Source organism: Medicago sativa, chromosome 7 (assembly GCF_051527215.1).
Source record: "Medicago sativa cultivar Bolivia chromosome 7, Bolivia_mono, whole genome shotgun sequence".
Taxonomy (NCBI): Eukaryota; Viridiplantae; Streptophyta; class Magnoliopsida; order Fabales; family Fabaceae; genus Medicago; species Medicago sativa.
This window is the reverse complement of record NC_140755.1, coordinates 82,568,877-82,589,040: the sequence shown is the minus strand read 5'-3', so window position 1 is coordinate 82,589,040 and position 20,164 is coordinate 82,568,877. Positions and strand designations below refer to the sequence as shown.

Genomic DNA, 20,164 nt, shown 5'->3' with positions numbered 1-20,164 from the left:
GTGTTTGAGGGAGATTTGTTTTCTTCTTCTTATAGTAGTATTTAGAACTAGAAGAAGTATTGGTGAAAGTACACATAAATAACAAAAGGTCAAAGGCTGCAGGAGAGAGATATTGGGTAGGTCAAATGATTAGGTGGAGATATCAAAGAATTGGTAGTTTGTTTGTTCTGATGGAAAATCCTAACAAAGCTTGTAAAAGTGGATGGCGACAACTGTTTAAAAAAAATGGATGATTATTTTATCAAAAAATGAAAAGAAAAAAAAAGTGAATATTTTTTTTTTAGTAGAAAGCAACTAGACAGCGTTGAGCACACGGGGTTGACTTTTATTTTACAAAAATACTAGTAATGCTTTATTGCAAAAAAGATAATAATAATTCATAAAGCAAAAGATAATGTGGCCTTTTGTTTTATTTAAAGCCATTGTTTAAAGAAATCTAAGTGGTTAATATGATGTCCTTACGAGTTTATCTCAGTTAGAGATATTTTATTACATATACGTGGGTTGATGTTTAAATTTATTTGTTATAAAAGTGAATTTTTAGGTACTACACTATTTGACCAACAAAATTTGTTAATACTATAAGTATAAAAAAATAAAAAAATAAATGAAAAGTTTGAAACTTTTGACTAATCAGAGAATACTATAAAAGAAATAAAAACTTACACTGAATTTGAATTGGATGCTCAATTTCTTCAAAGAATTTGAATTAGACTTCACTTACTAGTATCTACCGAGAGCTCTAAGCAGGTTTAATTTGGGTTTAACATTTTCAATGGTAAATAGGTCTCTTTTTGGACAATGATTAGAGAGCAGCTTTGGATTTGTACGATGTTTGAGTTTGTTGTTTTTGATTGGATTGAGGTAGCACCATGGCGGCGGGTTGGTTTGGTTGTTTTTGGTTTGGCATCTGTATCGTTTTATTTGTTTAGCTTCTAATAGATTTTTTGATTGAAGTTAATCTTATTTTATACGTGTCAAATATTTTATGGATGCCTCTTACCATCGATACTTAAATTTTACTTCTCTATGTTAGGATCCTAGGTTCTTTCATTAGACCCAACAATTGTTGGTTAATTTTTACTCCCTTCATTATATCGTTTAAGATTTTTACATACAAATTAAAAAATATAATAAAGTTTTCAAAAGTGAGATTAGATAGATCAACGATTATGAATTAAGGGTTAAAGGAGTTGAAGGTTCAAACTTAAAGGTTTGGTCTAGTGCTAAAAATGCATGTTTTGAACTCAAAGGTTGGGTTCGAGCCCTACTAATATGCATCACCATTTGTCTAAAATGCACCAAAATTCAGTGACTTCAAATTTAGAGATTTTCAAACCATTCCAATTATTCTGAAAGTGGAGCAGTGGAGTCTACTAAAACTATATATTCCCCCAATTGCAGTTTAGGCTCCTCCCTCACAAGTGAAACAACTCTTGTAATTGCAGGCTTCTATATCTGTGTTTCCTTTCCTCATAAAACACGTTCAGATTACAACAGATATAACGACTATGCTACACAAATGCTAGTAACTACAGTATATGGCTTGTCTTCAGCTTAAACGTTGTCGAATTGACTTTGAATAGTTCAGTTTAGTGTATGGTTTGAAAATCTCAGTCATCACCCATCCAACTCTACTGTACCGTCTTTCGTCTAAACCAAGACTGGTTCATAAAAAAGAGACAAAATAACAGAAAAATATGACAGGACATGCATACATGATTACATATACAAAGCAACTTCCACAGATGAATTATTTACCACATAGAATCACCGCAAGAGAATCATCACCTTGGTTTTATAAAAACAAGAAACTTTCTAGAATTTCAAAGCAAGGATATTTCCAACACTGTTTTTATTTTGCTAATACAACGAAGATTTTTACAGAAGATTTTAATCTTTTATGTTTTACCGCAATCAGCCTTGCGGGGAAGAACATCATATGCCTTCAAAATCAACTTGATGTCATTGTGTTGCTTTAAAAAATTGGTATTATTATTCTATAATGCTAAATATCAGTGTAGATGATTATGATTCCAGTAGCATACTGTACACAAAATTAGAGGCACCAGTTGGCTATATTGTATGCAGCTTCTCTCAATAGCATCCTAGACGGTATATTCACATGAGCTCGCACATGGTGTGATAGAGAACGTTAAAACAAGTCACAATTCACGTACTTGTTTGGTTGATATCGTAGTAACCCTGACCCCCTACACTTTCTGTCCAGTGTAAGTCAAATCTCGACCAGTGGATCAGGAATTCATGATACAATTTGAATCCAAGGGTTGGAATTTGGTTGGGTTGGAGTTGCAGAATGATCTAAAACCAATTCTGATAAATCTGAACCCCTGTAATGCTCGTGTATGAGTTTCTCCATGTCATCAAAACCAGTGTGTTTATTCTCTTGTAGCAATTCTGCAACATTATGATTTGCTTCTATTGACAATGACATTGTATCCCCTAATGTGCGAATCTCATTCAACTCATTACCTCGAGTGTAGAGTCCAACCATGCACGTATAGTGTTCCAAGATAGGTGTTATACCGTAATGTTCTGTCATGAGACTGAAATACTTCTGGCCTAGTTCCAGATCATTAATTTGAACACAAGCACTCAAAACACCAACAAAAGTGATAGCATCAGGAACTACACCGGCCTTCTCCATTTCTTCGAAAAGGTCTAGCACTTCATTCCCAAACCCATGCACACCGAAGCTAGTAAGCATTGTATTCCAAGTAGCCAAGTTTCTCACTTCCATTAAACCAAACACTTTAACAGCATCATCTAGACTACCACATTTGCTATACATATCAACAAGAGCAGTACCCAAAAAAGGTCCAAGCTCAAAACCATTCTTCAATGCGAAATCATGCATCCGTCTACCCAATTTCAGACTACCCAAATCAGTACAAGCTTTTATCAAGCTCACCAGCGTAAACTCATTCGGTCTCACATTATCAATCAACATCCTTTCAAACAAATCAAAAGCCTTAATCGGGTTATCATTTTTCACATACCCATCAATCATTGCCGTCCACGACACAACATTCTTCGACGGCATCCTCTCAAATACTTCCCTCGCAGTATCCAATTTCCCGCAAGCTACAAGCCCAGAAATCACAGTTGTCCACGAAACCACATTCCTCACACGCATTTTATTGAACACCTTCCACCCATCATCAACATCCCCCCCAATCTTGAAGTAAAGATTCATCATATTATTCTGCACATAAACATCACTCCAAAATCCCATTTTTATTGCAAGACCATGTGTTAATCTACCAAAATGAATAACACCAGAAGCAATACAAGCATTTATAACAAAAGGGTATGTAAATTTATCAGGTAAAAAACCACAACAAATCATATCCTTAAACAAAAAAATACTCTTTTGAGGTAAACCACTTGTATTATAAGCTCTAATCATAACATTCCAAGTAAAGATATCAGGATGATTAAGTTGATCAAAAACCAAAGTAGCATAATTAATTTTACCATATGATGAAGAAATTTGACATAGCTTTCTGATAAGTAATTGGTCATGAGTAAGACGAAAACGGATTATTCTAGCATGGATTTGTTTGAGTTGCTTGAAATTGTTGCAGTTTTGAAGAAACAAACGAGCTTCTTCTGAACCAAATCTTGGTTCTTGAGGTATGTTAACATGTGGAGTGTAACATGATAACTTCATTTTTTGAATTTCTGTTGAGGTAACATTTATTCCAAACCAAGAAAATGGGAAGAAAGTGTGCTTAGAAGAAAGAGTATTCATCTGTAAAATGAATGGAAATTTTGTTAAAATCATAGCCATAGAATGAAATATCCATGTGTCCAAAAGAGTGTTATTTCCTTCCATACATAAAAAAGATAGTACTTTAGGTAATGCAAAGTTGGTACGACATTGCTATATTTATGATTAAATTTCATATTTCAAATTCTCCATTTATTTATCTTAAAAGATGTTAATTAGTGTTTATTGGGCACTAGTTAAGACTACAAAATTAGAAAAATTGTATTGAGAATTATGAAAAAGTGAATATTCAACTTGTTAAAAGTCAAAAAGTTATTGTTTCCAATAAAAGTTTTTCATATTTAACTTTCTTAGGGCTGGTTAACAAGATATTCTATCTTATTATGAATTTATAGCAATTAGATTGGCTTGAATAAAAAAAATATTATTTGTCTCGTTTTATAAAGAAAAAAATATTTGGTTAACAGGAGAAAACTTACTAGGATATTCAACTACCAGCGATTTGCGATTTGCTTGAACAAACCATACATATCAGGGCGGCGATTTGCAATACGATTCATCCACAAAGTGATATTGCGACTAGTAGCAATTCCTTCAATTGAATCATCATCACTCACTTACTTTGTTTTTATGTGAATTTACTTTTGCTTGGATTGTTTCTTTGAGCTTTTGGTGTCCTTTTCATTGATACGTGTTTCAATTCACATCCACATCTTTTGCATTAGTTTGGTGTGGGATATGGTGTGCTTCCATGTGATCTTTTGTAGTCCTTTTCATTGATACGTGTTTCAATTCACATCCACATCTTTTGCATTAGTTTGGTTTTTGATTGTTTATCGGTGTTGCTATTGTTCATGAAGAACGATTGTCCGTCATTCAGAAATTAAAGATGCCCTTTACCTGTTTGATAAATTGCTCATGAAGAACGAGCTTTGTTTTCCCTTTTAATTAGGAGTATTGGTTTTTCCCCCTTAAAGGATAACAGTTAATGGTTAAGACAAAAGACCCCTCTAGTTTTTTTTTATGTTATTTTTAAAGGCCTTTTGTTGCCCTGTTTTGTTAGATTTTCTGTGTTCTTTCTATATGTTTTGCTCTTGCTCATAAAAATTTAAGAGATTAATTCTTCTTGAATAAATTTGGCACAGAAGAGAAATATATATATAAGTTGTTGATATTATTAATATAATGGCATATATTTTTGTTTACTTCATCATACAAAATGTTACCCAGCTGATACTGTTATACATCATTGAAGCTCTCAAAGCAAGTGATTACAGATTTTCCAAGCGGCATAATGCTTAGCAAAAAGGGGAAGATAAGTAACGATGACTCAACGACGTTAACGTTTAAAGGAGGTCAATGTTTTTAGGGGAGGTGAGTATAATATACCTCAATGAAGATGAGTGCAACTTTTATATATATCATACAACAAGTGTCTCTCATTTATTGTCCAGTAGTACTTCAAATAGTACTATTTCCAGTAGAGATAACTTGTGAAAAACCTCAAATTTCATAAATATTTTCTTTCAGTTTCCTTTATTTTCCACACTTTCCTACCTAGCTCAAACTAAATTATTTATTTATCATGTAAATGGGCATCATTATTCCCAAAAATACAGACTACAGAATGATGTATAATTTAAAAATTGTCCTCTCAATTCACATTGACTACAACGCCTGTAATTGATCTAATTTTCTGATAATATACCTTAAATAGTACAAAGTGTGAGGCTTCATGAATCAGCAAGTTCAATAAGTTGAGTGACCACATTTGGCTCTGCAAGGGTACTTGTATCACCAAGTTCATCTAGCTGCCTAGAAGCAATTTTTCTCAGGATTCTTCTCATTATCTTTCCACTCCTTGTTTTTGGGAGGCCAGGTGCCCAATGGATTTTGTCAGGTGCTGCAAAGGCTCCTATCTGAAATGTTAAACAAAAATTGTGAAAATAAGTTATTTTTTTAACAAAGCATCAATGTTTGTTCTGAAAAATGATATCACACGACATGGATTTACATGATGATCACAATTGCCGAGAAATTGTAATGTAGTAGAATCTGTTTCGCTGGAGCAGACTTGTTATCTAGGATACCATTGGTTCCACATATTATTCAAGGGAACCAGCAACCTTGATTAAAAGTTCAGGACATATTTTCCGTTATTCTCCAGGAAGTGGTCAAATTACCAAGAATGTCTTAAATAACTAACAACTGCAGTAGTTCAATAGGGCCTAAATTTGTTCTATCAGGATGCAACCTCTTGACATAAGTCATTACTCAGGCGATTATTGATTGACCATAGAGTCTAGAATAACATTTAATTCTGCATATATGGTTGGCAAATGTACAGTGAGGCTATAATTGATCAAGAATAGACCTGCTGTGAGTGCGAGGTCCTTCCGCAGTTCTTCACTGTATGGAACACCATCCACAAGAGTAGCAAAGGCATATATACTCTGTCCTTTAACCTACATTAGTTATGGTAGTTGAATCAGATTTCATACAGACAGCAATACTATGTTGATGCCATACAGAAACTACTTAAATTCTTTAATACACAAAATCACACTTGATGTTGACCATACGTATAGGAGAACATTATAAAGTCGTACCTCGTGCTCCACACCTACAACGGCTGCTTCGGCACATCTTGGATGTGAAACTAGAGCCGATTCCACTTCAGCTGTGCCAATACGATGGCCACTGCATATAAACAAGACTATCAGATTTAAACATCATAAGAGAACTACATGTCTATTCAATTCATATTTACATGCTTGCACCTATAAATAATGAAATTGTAGGGCTGACAAATAACTAGAGAGAGCTTATGAAATTCAAAGAATACCTGACATTGATGACATCATCAACTCTTCCGGTAAGCCAATAGTACCCATCTTTATCCCTGGAACCAAATCAAGTACGTACAGCATAATTATCCCACACATTTTTACAAGTTCTTTCTGGTGTTTCCTGTATTTGAAGTAAGGCTGCAGAAATATAATTTACACAGCCTACACTCAAACTCAAAGATATTTATACAAGACTCCTAGATCGTATATTATGAGCATCAAATATTAGGAACACTGACCTGCTGCAGCCATCACCGCTGAAATAGTAGCCAGCAAAGGGCTTGAAATATGTTGTTTCGTATCGTTCATGATCACCATACAAAGTTCTGAATGCCCCTGGCCATGATTTCTTAATACACAAATAACCACTGCACTCACCTTCGATCTCAACACCATTTTCGTCCACTATTACAGGCTAAAGTAACAATAAATTTGTCAGAGAGGTTGCCATAGTCAGTGAACTGTAGTAAAAAAAGGGGAAAAAATAACTACATATTATAAAATGAACAAACAAGGTTTGCTCAACAGACCTGAACTCCAAAGAAAGGGCAAGTAGCAGAACCAGGTTTCTGGGGCCAAGCTCCAGGTAGTGGAGTTATCTGCAGGCGAAAGTGAAGAATTTGAGTCCAAAAGACAGAAATGCACAAAAATGTGTATGCGGGCATGCGAAGACTTATACAAAACCCAGCTCTCTATTACCACTTCAGCTGTGCATATGTGGTATTGTTACTGAACGAATGAACCTAAGTTATATGTTTAGTGTCCGACATGAGAATCATATTGAACAAAGATAACCATCAGAAGTTATAAAATACCATGAAACCACCAGTTTCCGTTTGCCACCAAGTATCAGAGATAGGGCATCTTGAGTCTCCAATTACATTGTAAAACCATCTGAAAGAGAATGATCAAAGTATGCATCAGAATGTTATTTGATCTGGGAAGTTAAGCTGTAATTACATAGGAAAAATAGTGATGCCAACCTCCATGCACTTGGATTTATGGGCTCCCCTACACTTCCCAAGACTCGTAAAGATTTCCTCGAGTAGCGGGTAACATGCTGCATGAATAACCATGTTTAGCGAACAATAACTACTAAATAAAACTAGAACAAATGGAACTCTAAACACTTGCATTGGACGGAGTTCCTTTGTTCTATGCAATTGATGTATATAAAACAAATATTATATCCTCTAAGACATGCAAAGATATCAATCTCATAAGAGGATGCATTCAACCTTCTTTAGATGAATAATTGGATAATTAAGACTGACATCAGTGAACTTGAAACAAAAATATAAAATATTTGCACGCATGTGTTTATATACGTGGAAGAAGTAACAAGAGAGGTTCTAGACCAAAAATCTGAATGTCTGCAAGGTTGAATATTTGTAAAGCAACACAAATGAGAAAAGGGAGAATATGACATCAAATTTGTTGTGCCTACTGCTTGTATCATATATGTGCAGTGGAACAGAAGAGGCAAGAAAGGCTCAAGCGACCAAAAACCATGCTAATGATGCTTTCAATCCTGTTTGACATCGTATACATTCTTTTGCAATGTTTTAATTTAATTTTTTCCTTGCTAAGATTCGAATGACAAAGTTATTAGCCTAAACTTGTATGCTCTTCTAACCACCATTCTACTAAATTTGAAACACTAAAACCATCATCGTTATGAAAAAAAAGGCTATCCTAAGGAGATGCGACAAAAATGTTATACCAATTTTACCCATTAACATTGAATGTATTTTCCTATTGTTTTCTGTTAATTTCTAGGATGAGTATTCAAATAAGAATACAAAAATTCATGAAGTATCATACTATCATTTATCAGGAATATCAGCTTCAACCCTTTCAGGATAACGGAAATCTTTCAAACTTCCACACAAAGATAAGAACTCTACAAAACAATGTTCAACTCTTACATTTTAATATGTATATTTTATGCAAAGGAAAATTTAATGCCTAATATTGAGTTTACGGTCCAAAATTCAAGTAATAAAAATACATATCTGATGTAAATAGTGTCCAGTAAAGAAAAGGAAATGGGTAATTCAAAAGGTGATGACATTTCAAAGCGAAACTCATGCTGCTAAAATACAATAACAGTTCACCTTTTTAAAATTGCAACAAAATTTTAAAGTTTCTCCATGTGCAGAACCTTTTGCTCACCATCACAAATAATTTTTCAGGGAGGTATCAGGTATAGAGTAGGCATAGAGGTATCTTACCTCATCACCATCACGCATGAGGGACCGCACCAATGTAGGAGCTGTGTAGAATATTGATACTTTGTATTTGTCAACAATGTTCCAACTACGCCCAGCATCAGGATAATTGGGAGCCTGCATTCATGGTATCAGATTTAGAACAAAGTATTTCTTTGCAATTCCGAAGTGTTTTTATCCATTAACACAAAATGCCAAATTAATAGAATGATGTTGGTGGAAATTACTGTACATTTTATTAAAAAATCCCATAATATAAATCTTTCTAAAATATGTTGCCAAGTCAAACTTTTTCAGGTCTACAAATCTCAGATTGAGGGAATCAAAATCACATGATGTAAGTAGCCATACCTAGACAACCAATAGACCCGGCATAAATTGTTGACCAGTTGCAAATGGGAGCCTTTAAATTCTTTACATCACCTATTCCACAGCCCCTTGATGTATAAAGTAAATCACTTTAAAGGGCATTTTGCAGTTTAAGTGTATCAGTCTAATAGTAGCCAAATCCTGACTTATCCTAACATGGTGCAACTTTAGGTAACCAAGTGGCTAATTGATAAAATATGGAGTAACTACTCATTTTCTTTTTGGCTTTTAGTAACAATTCTATGAGCTCAGAAAGAAAGAAAATCTAATGTCATTTCTCACAACTCTATATAAATTGATAAAACTCGTTCTTTTTCCTTTATGAATTCTAAACCAACAAGAATCAACAATGAAAGTGTTTTTCACACTATGTGGAGTCAGTTACATAGATCAAACAATGTCATCATGTCAAAAATCAACATTTCAAGAAGGCCATTTCGATTAAAGTCCTTTTTTGACCAGTTTTACCAAGTGCTTTTCTTGGTCTTCCTCTACCTTTAATAACCTAATCCATTTGATCAAGTATTCTGGACATGGCTTCCGTTGGTTTTCTTATTACACAGGCAAACTATTTTTTTTGTACTCTTATATTCTAGAGTTGAATTATTTTGTTTGGTTGCACTAATAAAAAGATTCTTGGATTCATCTCGTCTAGTTCTATCATGCATATAAATGATTGCACTATGTTCGTATTGAAATATTACCCCTTCATACAGAACAACAGTGGCACCATTGAGTATGGGTCCATAAGTGACGTAGCTGTGCCCGGTAATCCAACCACAATCAGCTGCACACCTGTAATCGGGGAATAATGGAGTTAAATAAGACTATCCAGTTTTAATCAAGAACACTTCAAAGATGATAAAAATAAAGTGTAAGATAGGCTTTCAAGAATACCAGTAGATGTCAGATGGCTTGTAGTAAAATGCATACTTAAATGTTGTTGCAGTGTATACCATATAACCACCAGTGGTATGGACAACACCCTTTTAGAAACATTGTTAGATATTAGAATGCGGAAAGCTTGAGCATAAAAAGAAGAAAAAAGGAACATTACAGCAATAACAGCACACAAATACCTTAGGTTTTCAGGTGCTCCCACTTGTATAGAGTAGAAAAAGTGGATCCTCTGCATCAAGCCACTCCACTGGACAAGTAACATCCTGCAACACCGGCAATAAAAGGAGCAAAAAAGAGAGGAAATAAACTGTGAGCTTTTATAATTATAGAAGTCAAAACCATGAACATTCAAAACATATCCGGCATCCGTAAACAGAATTTCATTTGAATTTTTTTTACTAACAAGTATATGATCACATATAGGATGCAGCAACTAGGAATTTTGCAGAAATATAGAAGAGAGAACTCATTTACCACTTACAACTAGTACATATAGATAACCATGTCGGAAAAAACTTTTATTGACTAACCTGCCACCATATATCTCGCCCTTTCGTCCATTTAGTTTCCTCCCTCTTCAATGCTAATGTGTTGTCATAAGTTACACATACATCTGCTTAAACATGCACAAAATGAAAAGGAAAAGGTCAAATAAGATAATGAAGGTAACATGAGGTATTCTGAATGAAACTGGCTACAGCATACACTTCTGCACAAACATTACAGGTATCAGGTGATTCTTTTCACTTCAGTAGCGAACGTCTGTTACATGGTGAGAGAAGTCTAAAAAGTTGGACAAATACTAGCTAAGGAAGAAGGTTGATCACATAAACGGGAAGTGGTGTTTCCAGTGGCGGACGGGTGAGTAACGCGTAAGAACCTGCCCTTGGGAGGGGAACAACAGCTGGAAATGGCTGCTAATACCCCATAAGCTGAGGAGTGAAAGGAGGAATCCGTCCAACGAGGGGCTCGCGTCTGATTAGCTAGTTGGTGAGGTAATAGCTTACCAAGGCGGTGATCTGTAGCTGGTCCGAGAGGATTATCAGCCACACTGGGACTGAGACAAGGCCCAGACTCCTACGGGAGGCAGCGGTGGGGAATTTTCCGCAATAGGCGAAAGCCTGACGGAGCAATGCCGCGTGGAGGTAAAAGGCCTACGGGTCATGAACTTCTTTTCCTGGAGAAGAAACAATGACGGTATCCGGGGAATAAGCATCGGCTAACTCTGTGCCAGCAGCCAGTCAACCCTTTATTAGTCAATATCAATCAACTAATGAAGTAAGTAAAAAATATTACAATTGTATTTGCCATTTTCTAAATGCTAGGTTTCATCAAACGACATTTTCTCAAACTATCATGAGGTCCTAAAAGCCTGGCTGTTAAGGGGCAAGAGCCTCTGCTTTAGATAATAGTTATGTGTCTCACACCAAGCTGATATGGGACTCATGATCCTACATCAAATACTTAATATCTCGCTAAAAAAAGAAAAATGGAAGAAATATGAATGAAAACACACCCAGAAGAGAGCTAAGAAGTTCACTGATAAGGTGCTTAGTCCAAAGGAAATACTCGTTTTATTCAATGAAAGTGATTGACCAATCTTCCTAATAGCAAGCTAAAATTACTCTGTCACTTACCATTCGCTATGAAAAGGTGCAAGATATTAGCTATCCTGGTCTCTCTCTCTCTCTCTCTCTCTCTCTCTCTCTCTCTCTCTCTCTCTCTCTCTCTCTCTCTCTCTCTAATGTGTTTGTGCATGCATCCACTCATTTTTGAATTTTAATACATGATACAGAACTACCTAGTTATAACTGAAGAGAAGATATTATAGTGCCGGAACTATAAACAAATAAATGGCATTCCTACCTATAGAGACTCCATTTTGAGTTGAATCACTGATGGCAGTATCAACTATGTCTTTCAGATAGATAACTTTAGAGCCCCTTTTAACAGCATTGCAAGTAATTACAACTTTTGGCTTACAATCAATGATTCTCTGTGAAAGAGATTCTGAAGAAAACCCCGCAAATACAACCTAAAGAAATTAAAAAAAACTAACAGTATTAAATCAATTGGCAAGTCAAACAAATCAAACAACGTGATAACTTTGAAATCATCAGTAAACAAGAAATAACTTGACAAGGACAAAAAAGTTTGTGTGATACCGAATGAACAGCACCAATGCGGGCACAAGCAAGCATTGTGATAGGAAGCTCCATAAGCATGGGCAAATAAATAATCACAGCATCTCCCTTTTTCACACCAATATCTTTCAGGTAGTTTGCAACCTGAAAAAAAAAATACATCTCCAATCATTCTACCAATTGCCGTTAATGTTTAACCATCTATTAAAATAAACATTCAAGCACCAAAACTTGAGAAATTTCAAAACTCATAAGTAACCTGGTAGCTCAACTAGTATGAACTGACGGTTAAATGAGTTAAAGGACCAGGTTCAAAACCTAGTAAAGTATTAATAACAACTCCCTTTGTTTCAAAATGAGTCTCACTTTAGCAAAGAAAATTTGTTTCGAAACGAATGTCATTTTCACTTTTCAATGTAAAAAATTTCTCTTCAAATTTTGAGGTCTAATTAATACTATGTACATTACTTCCAAAACATTATATTTCACTTTGCATTTATAATGGTTGGGAACACGCCACTAGTCGATAAGATTGATTTAGTATTTGTGTCATGTCTTCTGACAACTTTATTGCATGTGTGCAAAAACTACACTCATTTTGAAACAAATGGAGCAATACACTAGCATTTATCTATCCAAAGAAAACATACCTGGCAAACTTGATGTAGAAGCTGAGTGTATGTTAAAGTAGCATCAACACCAAGTTCATTCCCTTCCCAATAAAAGGCCACTTTGTCACCTAGTCCAGCTTCAACATTTCTATCCAAACAATTATAACAAATGTTGGTGATCCCACCCTTGAACCACTGAAACAATGCAACAAAAGGTTCAACTTCAACCACTCATCATCCTTTGAACAAAACTCAAATCAAAATCAAAATGGCACAATTAAATAAAAATAAAAAAAATACCTCAATGTTAATATTTCCTTTTCTGACATCAAAATTCTCATGACAAACTTGATCACCGCATTTTTGTTTCCAATAGAATTCTGATGCAATTTCAGACCAAAATCCAGCAGGATCCTCAATGGATCTCTTATACATCTCCAAATACTAACAGATCACAAAACAAAACCCACTAATCAAAATTCAATTTTTTTCATAAAAAAATAATTTTTATCTAACATGGTCAAAATCAAACAAAACCCAAAAAGAAAAAAAACTGTTCTGGAGATTTAACATTTGCTTGATTAGCAAAATCTTCGCTTGGAACAACAAAATCATTTTCTTCAGTAGCAAGAGATTCACCAAGAATAACAGCATTCAAACGAGGAATGCGACCAGCACCAGATGGAAGAATCTTCATTGATTCTAAATGGCGTAGGTAATTATTTTTTCTATGATTCGAAGCCATCAAATTCTTATGATTCCTTCTTCTTCTACTATTGTTGCAGAACAGAGAAGAAACAGAGGAAGAACAAAAAGGGTTCTTGTTCTTGTTCTTCTTCGTTGCACAGAGAATTGGATCCAATACACCTTGTGATGATAACATTCTGCCATAGTTATGATATAAATAAATTAATAAAGAAATGAATTGTTTGATAAGAATTCAAATGAATGAGGAAAAAAAATAATAAATTAATAGTATTGTATTGGGTTAAGTTACAGCATCACATACATCATCATAGAAATAGAAATCATCAATAAATCTTACAAAAGATAATAGCCATTTTTGGCCAATTTATCCTGTTCATCTCCATTTGAAGTCTTTAAAATTACATTGTCAGAAATGTCTTAATGTAGACATTGCAAAAACAAAACAAAAAAAAAAAAACAATAAAGCCTAAAAAATGTGGATGTGCACATGTGCATCGGTTGCTTCTCAACAAAGGAAAAAAAAAACACTTTCCAGCTGGACAGCACATATTCTTTCTCTCCAAGGCTCTTTCTCTCTCTCACGCTCCAAGGCCCTTTCTCTTTAAGTAGTATTTAAAGAGCCTTGCCTTGCCATCACATTCACTCAACTCTGCCTTGCCTTCACATTTCATCTAACTTATCTCATTGGTATGCATTCTTTTTTATTCTTCTTTACACTGTAAGTACAAGTACATGAACATCTTAATGTCATTGTCCATTATGCAACCTTTTACCTCTTCTTTGTCTCCCATCCATAGGTTTCGACAGCCAACTCAAGGAATTCTTGAATATTTAACAAGAAGGCAAGTCAAAAGAACACAATAATTAGAATTTCACAAAGTTAGTGTGGGGAAGAAAAACTGAATTTTAGTTCACAAAACTCATGGTGAGATTGTTTACTGCCAACTGCATATTTAACATCTTCATTTTAATGATTTTCACATATTCAGAAGTACTCATCAAATTTCAGGGATACATCTTTTCATGGTGCTCATTAAATTTCTATTATGCTCTTCATTTTTTTTCAGTTGGAAGCCCTTAATATGAAAATAAAGACAAGTTTAAGGTATAACTCTAGACTCCTTTTTCTTGGACATATACTGTTAACTCCCTTAATGATAGTTTTCTAATTTCTAGCTTTTTTTCTACAGGTTTCCTCCCGCCACATAACCAAATCTCGCCTAAGAGTCTACCATATTTTCTACATTGACAGTAATAAAAATCAGTTGCTAGCTAAAAATAATAAACTTTCTCCAAATCGATAACAGCTTAGAGTTGAATAATAAAGTGATTGAATGAGAAAGAACTAAGGTCAATATAAACAAGAGATTCATTAGAACAAGTTGTACACAATTGTTTTCATTTATTTTTACTTACAGTGAAAATGTGTATTTGGACAGCAACAAGCAAGCATGTAAACAAGTCCTCATCAGACACTTCGACAGCTCCTTCATCCCACAGTAACTCAAAGTGTTTGGAAAGAGCCAAGCAAGCATGTCAACAGGAACATGATCACCTGCAGATTTGTGTAGATTAAGAAAGTAGCATCAGCCATAAGATATAATCTTCATATTTTTACTTACACTAATATGTATATTTCTATATTTTGGAGAGTATCTTCATATTTTTTACATTTAGACTTCACACCATCGTACTTGAAACTTACCTAAGGCACTTGATACTTTTTACACTAATCAATTTGCTCTCTATTTTAAGTGCTTGGGTACCAATTATAAATAATACTTTTTGAGCCTCTAAATTTGCCATTCAAAACTAACAAATAATAAATACAAGGTTGATTTCTCATAAGCACTTGAGTTTATTTGGATGCAACTTAGTTATAATACAAAGCTACAAACACCTAAAGCACAAGCCAAGCAAAAATAAGAACAAAAGCAGGCTTAACAGCATTTAAGGGGAAAAAATAGATAACCTCTCAAAGAAATGTATGACTGGTATAGGGAGTATACTATTAAGAGAAATGCTATTGACAAACTCTCTAACACACTCCATTAAACACACTCTCTACTATTGGTCCACATCATCACTCTTTTAAAACAATTTACAGGGTAACCGGCATTGCAGGTTTAGAAAACACATCTTCATTTTCTTCTTTTATGCAAAATAAATAAATAAATAATAAAACTTTCAATGTGTTCTTTGAATTTCTCTCTACTATTTCCTGCCATCTGCAACTTTCTTTTTTATCCTTGATTTCTTCCTCTGTGTCAAGCATTTACCCCATAGATGGTGCTTGTACCAAAATGATATCGAAACACCCAATTTTTGTTTGGTGGATGTCAACGGGTCAAAAACCCAAATCACTATCCTATTAAAATAATGGAAAATTTCAGTTATAATTAGCTTTACTGAGTAATGATTGTTAAGATCCATAAATTCACAAAAAATTGTCACCGAATTGCCTATTGATATCATCTGAAAGACCAAAACTCATCCAATTTTATAACGCAAAATATATTTATCCTCTCCATTAGAATAAAGAAATTTGTGTCTGTTATCTATGACAAACAGATCCAAAACGGAGATGCAGAAGGCGTCGTTGAAATTGGAAATTAATATACTCGAGACAGTTGGGAGGAACACTTTACAAATGCTTGAGACATGTTTCAAACCAGCATAACCGGTTGCCAATTACATGTTTTAAAATAATGATGACGTTGACCACTAATAGAGAGTGTGATTAATGGAGTGTGTTAGAGAGTTTGTCTATAGCATTTCTCATACTATTAATGCACAACTTAGATCATGTCTCCGGAAATGATATGTACAACTTGAATACTATTCAATATATGCTGCAAGTTGATTATTTTCAAATTTAAAAGTGGAAATGACAGGTTGATTATTCTCAATATATGCTGCACATGCAGAATATTGTGAGGATAGTGCAGTACCTTTAGCCTATAACCCTCTTAACACACCAACATCACATGAAATAAAATAAACAATAAAAATTTCTCCAAGAAAAAAAGAAAGAAACTAATTAAACTTGAGCATCATTTTGTTTGAATAAGGTAGCTTTTAACAGTGTGGTTGCCGAAAGCGCAAATGCTATTATAAAGTAATCAACATATATATAAGACTCAATTAGGAGCTACAAGCATCATAAACTGGTTATTGGCAGATTATTAATTTGGAAAAACAATAGAGTGGCAACAAGTAGTTATTTTAAAGTGACATTATAAAAAGTACGTTGAAGTGTGTCTACAAATCCAATGAAAGACACACATCTGAATGCCATAAAAGAAACATACGTGTATATATTTGTTAGTGTGTAGTTGTTTATAAATTGGGGTGTTGATATTTACATCACCATGGCGCTCTTGATATAATCTTCGCATTTGTCATCGTTGGTTGTATTGCACGTATATTAACCTTGGGGGATTAGTGATTTATACATAAATCAGTCCAAAAATCAAATCAAGCCATAAATCAATTCAACTCATAGACATAGATAAATTATAAGATGAAATTCAAATGCCAATGCCTTCATACATAGTCATGTAGGAAGCCAGTAACAACCCAAATTTTGACATCATTACCTTTTCTGATTAATAATAATAATTTCACATTTTTTCCTTTCTTTTATATATTGTAGTAGTGTTGCATAACCCAATCATACTCATGGATTGATTAAGGCACTTACTGGTTTAGATGGAGAGACCTGATTTATTGTAGTCTATTATCATACATGATTGTTCATTGCTAAAAAAATCTGCATAATGTATCCTAATTTTGCAAAACAAAATTCAGCTCATGGGCTTTAAATTTAATTAGTTTCTCTTTGAGATGCTAAACTATCATAAACAAACTTCATTCAAATTATACAGAAAGCAATGCTTCTTGTGACAAAAATTTATATGCAAAAAGGATTTAAATCACTAAGACTTGACTGACAAACACTTGCCCAGCAGACAAAATTTTTAGTCATACTTTGAGAATGGATGAAATTTACCACATGGTTGAAACTGGCCTCGACAAATTTTTAAACTGATCACCGACCCATTCTTTCATCAGTTGATTCCACACTGTCTCAGCTGCACGAGAAGAAGAATATACTCTAGGAACACAAATCATCTTTATAATCATGAAATAAGTTTGCATCCCACACAATGATTTTCCTTTCAACAAGCTTTGAAAAGGCTCTATTCCTGAATGAAAGTTTATCAACAAAACAAATACAAGATTAAACTTGAATTCATCGCAAGACAATTTGGTTAAGTATAAAATTCAACACTGATTACATAACAGAACAGTTGAATCAAGCATAAGTGCATAACCAATAACCAACTACGTTTGCACACACAAAAATTGATGAGAAATATGATATCTGTACAGTGATTGAAACAAAAAACACCCTCTTGAACTTTGATAAGCTTAACTCACTATTTCTTACCATTTGTATTTATTTCATGCAAACCTTCTAAGATGGCAAGATTTGTAAATATTTTTAGCTCAAAATAATTGAAAATAACACAACATACTATCAATTCTCTGAATTTACAGGTTCTGCAAGATTATGTTTTTTCAAATATCAATACACATATAAGACCATGAATCAATTTGAAAAGTATTAATAAATCAATTTAACAGACACATCAAAGAACATCAGTTGGTATTCAAATCTAACACAACCAAAAAGAATAGAAACTTAACATAGCCGAAAGGTATATTATTTAATTTCGAAAAAATGAAGAAAAAATATGAAACACAAGATATTGCAAAAGGACATGCAGAACTGTCTATTGAAATAAAAATGAAAAAAAAAATACCCATTTTAGTGAGATTCTTCCATCGAGATTTTGTTAAGGAGAAGTAGAGAATAAAAGACATGAAACTCGATTGATGAAACGACATCAGGTTGCTCAGAAAACTCCTTCAAAAGAGATACCCATTTTTTAGATATTCTCTTTTTGTGATTCTATTCCGATAAAATGATAGAGAAGGTTGAGGAGAAGAAGAAAACATGGTTTGTTTTTCGGGGTGGTTCAGGGGAGGAAAGGCCGCGGCGACGGCGGTAAGGGTTTGATGAGGGAGATGGAGAAAACGTGAGAAGAATCAGAAATGAGTGTGGGAGAAGAGGGTCGGACCGGGTTTGATGAAGAAGGTTGGGCTTTGCCCGCTTCTGATTACTTTCATAGGAGGGTGTATGCCAAAAACGGTTGTGTAAATTGCAATATGTTCAAATTTTCATTTTAAACCTATTTACTAAAACAATTTCAAACCTAGAGTTTATGAGTCCGTTTGTTATAGTTTTTTTAAGAAAAAAATCACTTTTAAGAGTTTTGTATCCATTTCTTACAGCTTTTTAAAAAAAAATAAATCTAAAAACAACTTTAAATGAGAAGCTGTTAAGAGAACAACTTCTCAAAAAATTGATTATTTTTAGAGAAGAGATAAAGTATGGTTTAAAATATTGAACTAATTTCGTAACAAAAAATCCCTTTTATAGTTTAAAAAACTAATTTCGTACAAAAAAATCCCTTTTATATAGTTGTATCCAAACAAACAAAATTATTTGTTTAAAAAAATTGATTTTTATTACGGTAAACAAATGCAAAATAGATTCTGATTTTTCATAAAATCTCTAAAATATACTCTCTAAATTATTTTATGTCAAAATCACTTTTATTTTAATTCGTAACAAATGAGCCTTATATCATTTAATTTTCAAAGTATCTTCATCTTCAAATATATCTTGAAAAACTTATTCGAAATATATTTTTTGTTGGATAAAATATTTTCAAATATTCCTTCAATTTTTCTTTTCAAATTTCGAAGAATAAAAATAATTGAATACTAATTGTTATTTTTGAACTTCAATGTCTACTTTATTCGGTTCGATGCCCAATCGAGATTTAATTATACTAATTAACAATTAATAATCTTAATAAGATGGACTAGCAAGTTTATTTTTCTTAGTTTTAGTTTGTGATCCTGTGTAATGATGGTATCATAGTAGAAAACTTAAAATTAATTTTAATAACTTGAAATGGAACAAGAATAATATGAGGTATGTCGTAAAATGTAATTGTTATCCCAGAAGAATTGGTACAAAAAATTATCCAAAAAATTTATAACTTTCTTAGTTTTAGTTTTTGTTCATGTGTCGTGGTGAGGTCGCGTGGTCTGTAGCCATTGGTAATTCCACCCATGCGTCACATATATTAATATTAATGTAGTAATTTTTTTAAGTGCTCTGTACATTTTTTTTTTATGTTTTGGATTTCGTTTTTGGAATTGAAGGTGAAGGTGATTTGTTTCTATTTCTTGCATTGTGATGATATTTGTTCATGTGTCGCGGTTATGTCGTGTAGTCTGTGGGTCGATGGTAATTCCACCGAAGTGTCACATATATTAATGTAGTATTTTCATAGTTTTACCATTGTAATCTTTTATGAATTTGTTGGTGGTCGTAACCTCTAATAAAGTAATCATGATCAAATTAGTCCTTAAGTGTATTCGTTGTTTATTTTTGTATGTGGAAATTAACCCTAATGTTGTTGATAATCGATCAAATGTATTGGATGCATAGTTGAAT

The 20,164-nt window shown here is 33.6% G+C and overlaps 1 protein-coding gene, 1 long non-coding RNA gene and 1 pseudogene across 4 annotated transcripts; 1 reads left to right on the top strand and 2 right to left on the bottom strand.

The window, feature by feature from the left end:
- Positions 1 to 1,840: 1,840 nt before the first annotated feature.
- On the bottom strand, positions 1,841 to 4,354 carry LOC146909274 (pentatricopeptide repeat-containing protein At3g26630, chloroplastic-like). Of its 2 annotated transcripts, XM_085727163.1 has the most exons (3): positions 4,234 to 4,354; positions 3,499 to 3,775; positions 1,841 to 3,226 (listed from the first exon to the last, which is right to left on the bottom strand). In XM_085727163.1, the coding sequence occupies exons 2-3, from the start codon at positions 3,544 to 3,546 to the stop codon at positions 2,264 to 2,266; spliced, it is 1,011 nt and encodes a 336-aa protein (XP_085583289.1). In that variant the 5' UTR covers positions 3,547 to 3,775; positions 4,234 to 4,354; the 3' UTR covers positions 1,841 to 2,263. The 2 variants fall into 2 exon arrangements, with proteins under 2 accessions (XP_085583289.1, XP_085583288.1); XM_085727162.1 differs by having other exon boundaries at positions 1,841 to 3,775.
- An 891-nt stretch (positions 4,355 to 5,245) lies between these two features.
- LOC146909272 (acetyl-coenzyme A synthetase, chloroplastic/glyoxysomal-like) lies at positions 5,246 to 18,695 on the bottom strand (annotated as a pseudogene). The gene is made up of 21 exons (XR_015019411.1): positions 18,396 to 18,695; positions 17,579 to 17,774; positions 14,983 to 15,121; positions 13,414 to 13,742; positions 13,159 to 13,304; positions 12,898 to 13,053; positions 12,269 to 12,391; positions 11,970 to 12,138; positions 10,634 to 10,716; positions 10,283 to 10,366; positions 10,101 to 10,189; positions 9,908 to 9,998; positions 8,838 to 8,951; positions 7,587 to 7,663; positions 7,419 to 7,497; positions 7,134 to 7,202; positions 6,843 to 7,018; positions 6,600 to 6,656; positions 6,364 to 6,454; positions 6,132 to 6,219; positions 5,246 to 5,684 (listed from the first exon to the last, which is right to left on the bottom strand). The product of XR_015019411.1 is annotated as an acetyl-coenzyme A synthetase, chloroplastic/glyoxysomal-like (transcript).
- LOC146909273 (uncharacterized) lies at positions 14,186 to 14,916 on the top strand. Its single transcript, XR_015019412.1, has 4 exons — positions 14,186 to 14,253; positions 14,364 to 14,491; positions 14,634 to 14,671; positions 14,757 to 14,916. It is a non-coding gene; the product is annotated as an uncharacterized LOC146909273 (long non-coding RNA).
- Positions 18,696 to 20,164: the final 1,469 nt, after the last annotated feature.

Coding starts and splice junctions, on each gene's coding strand:
- LOC146909274 (XM_085727162.1), bottom strand. CDS start 3,775: ATGAATACTCTTTCTTCTAAGCACACTTTCTTCCCATTTTCTTGGTTT.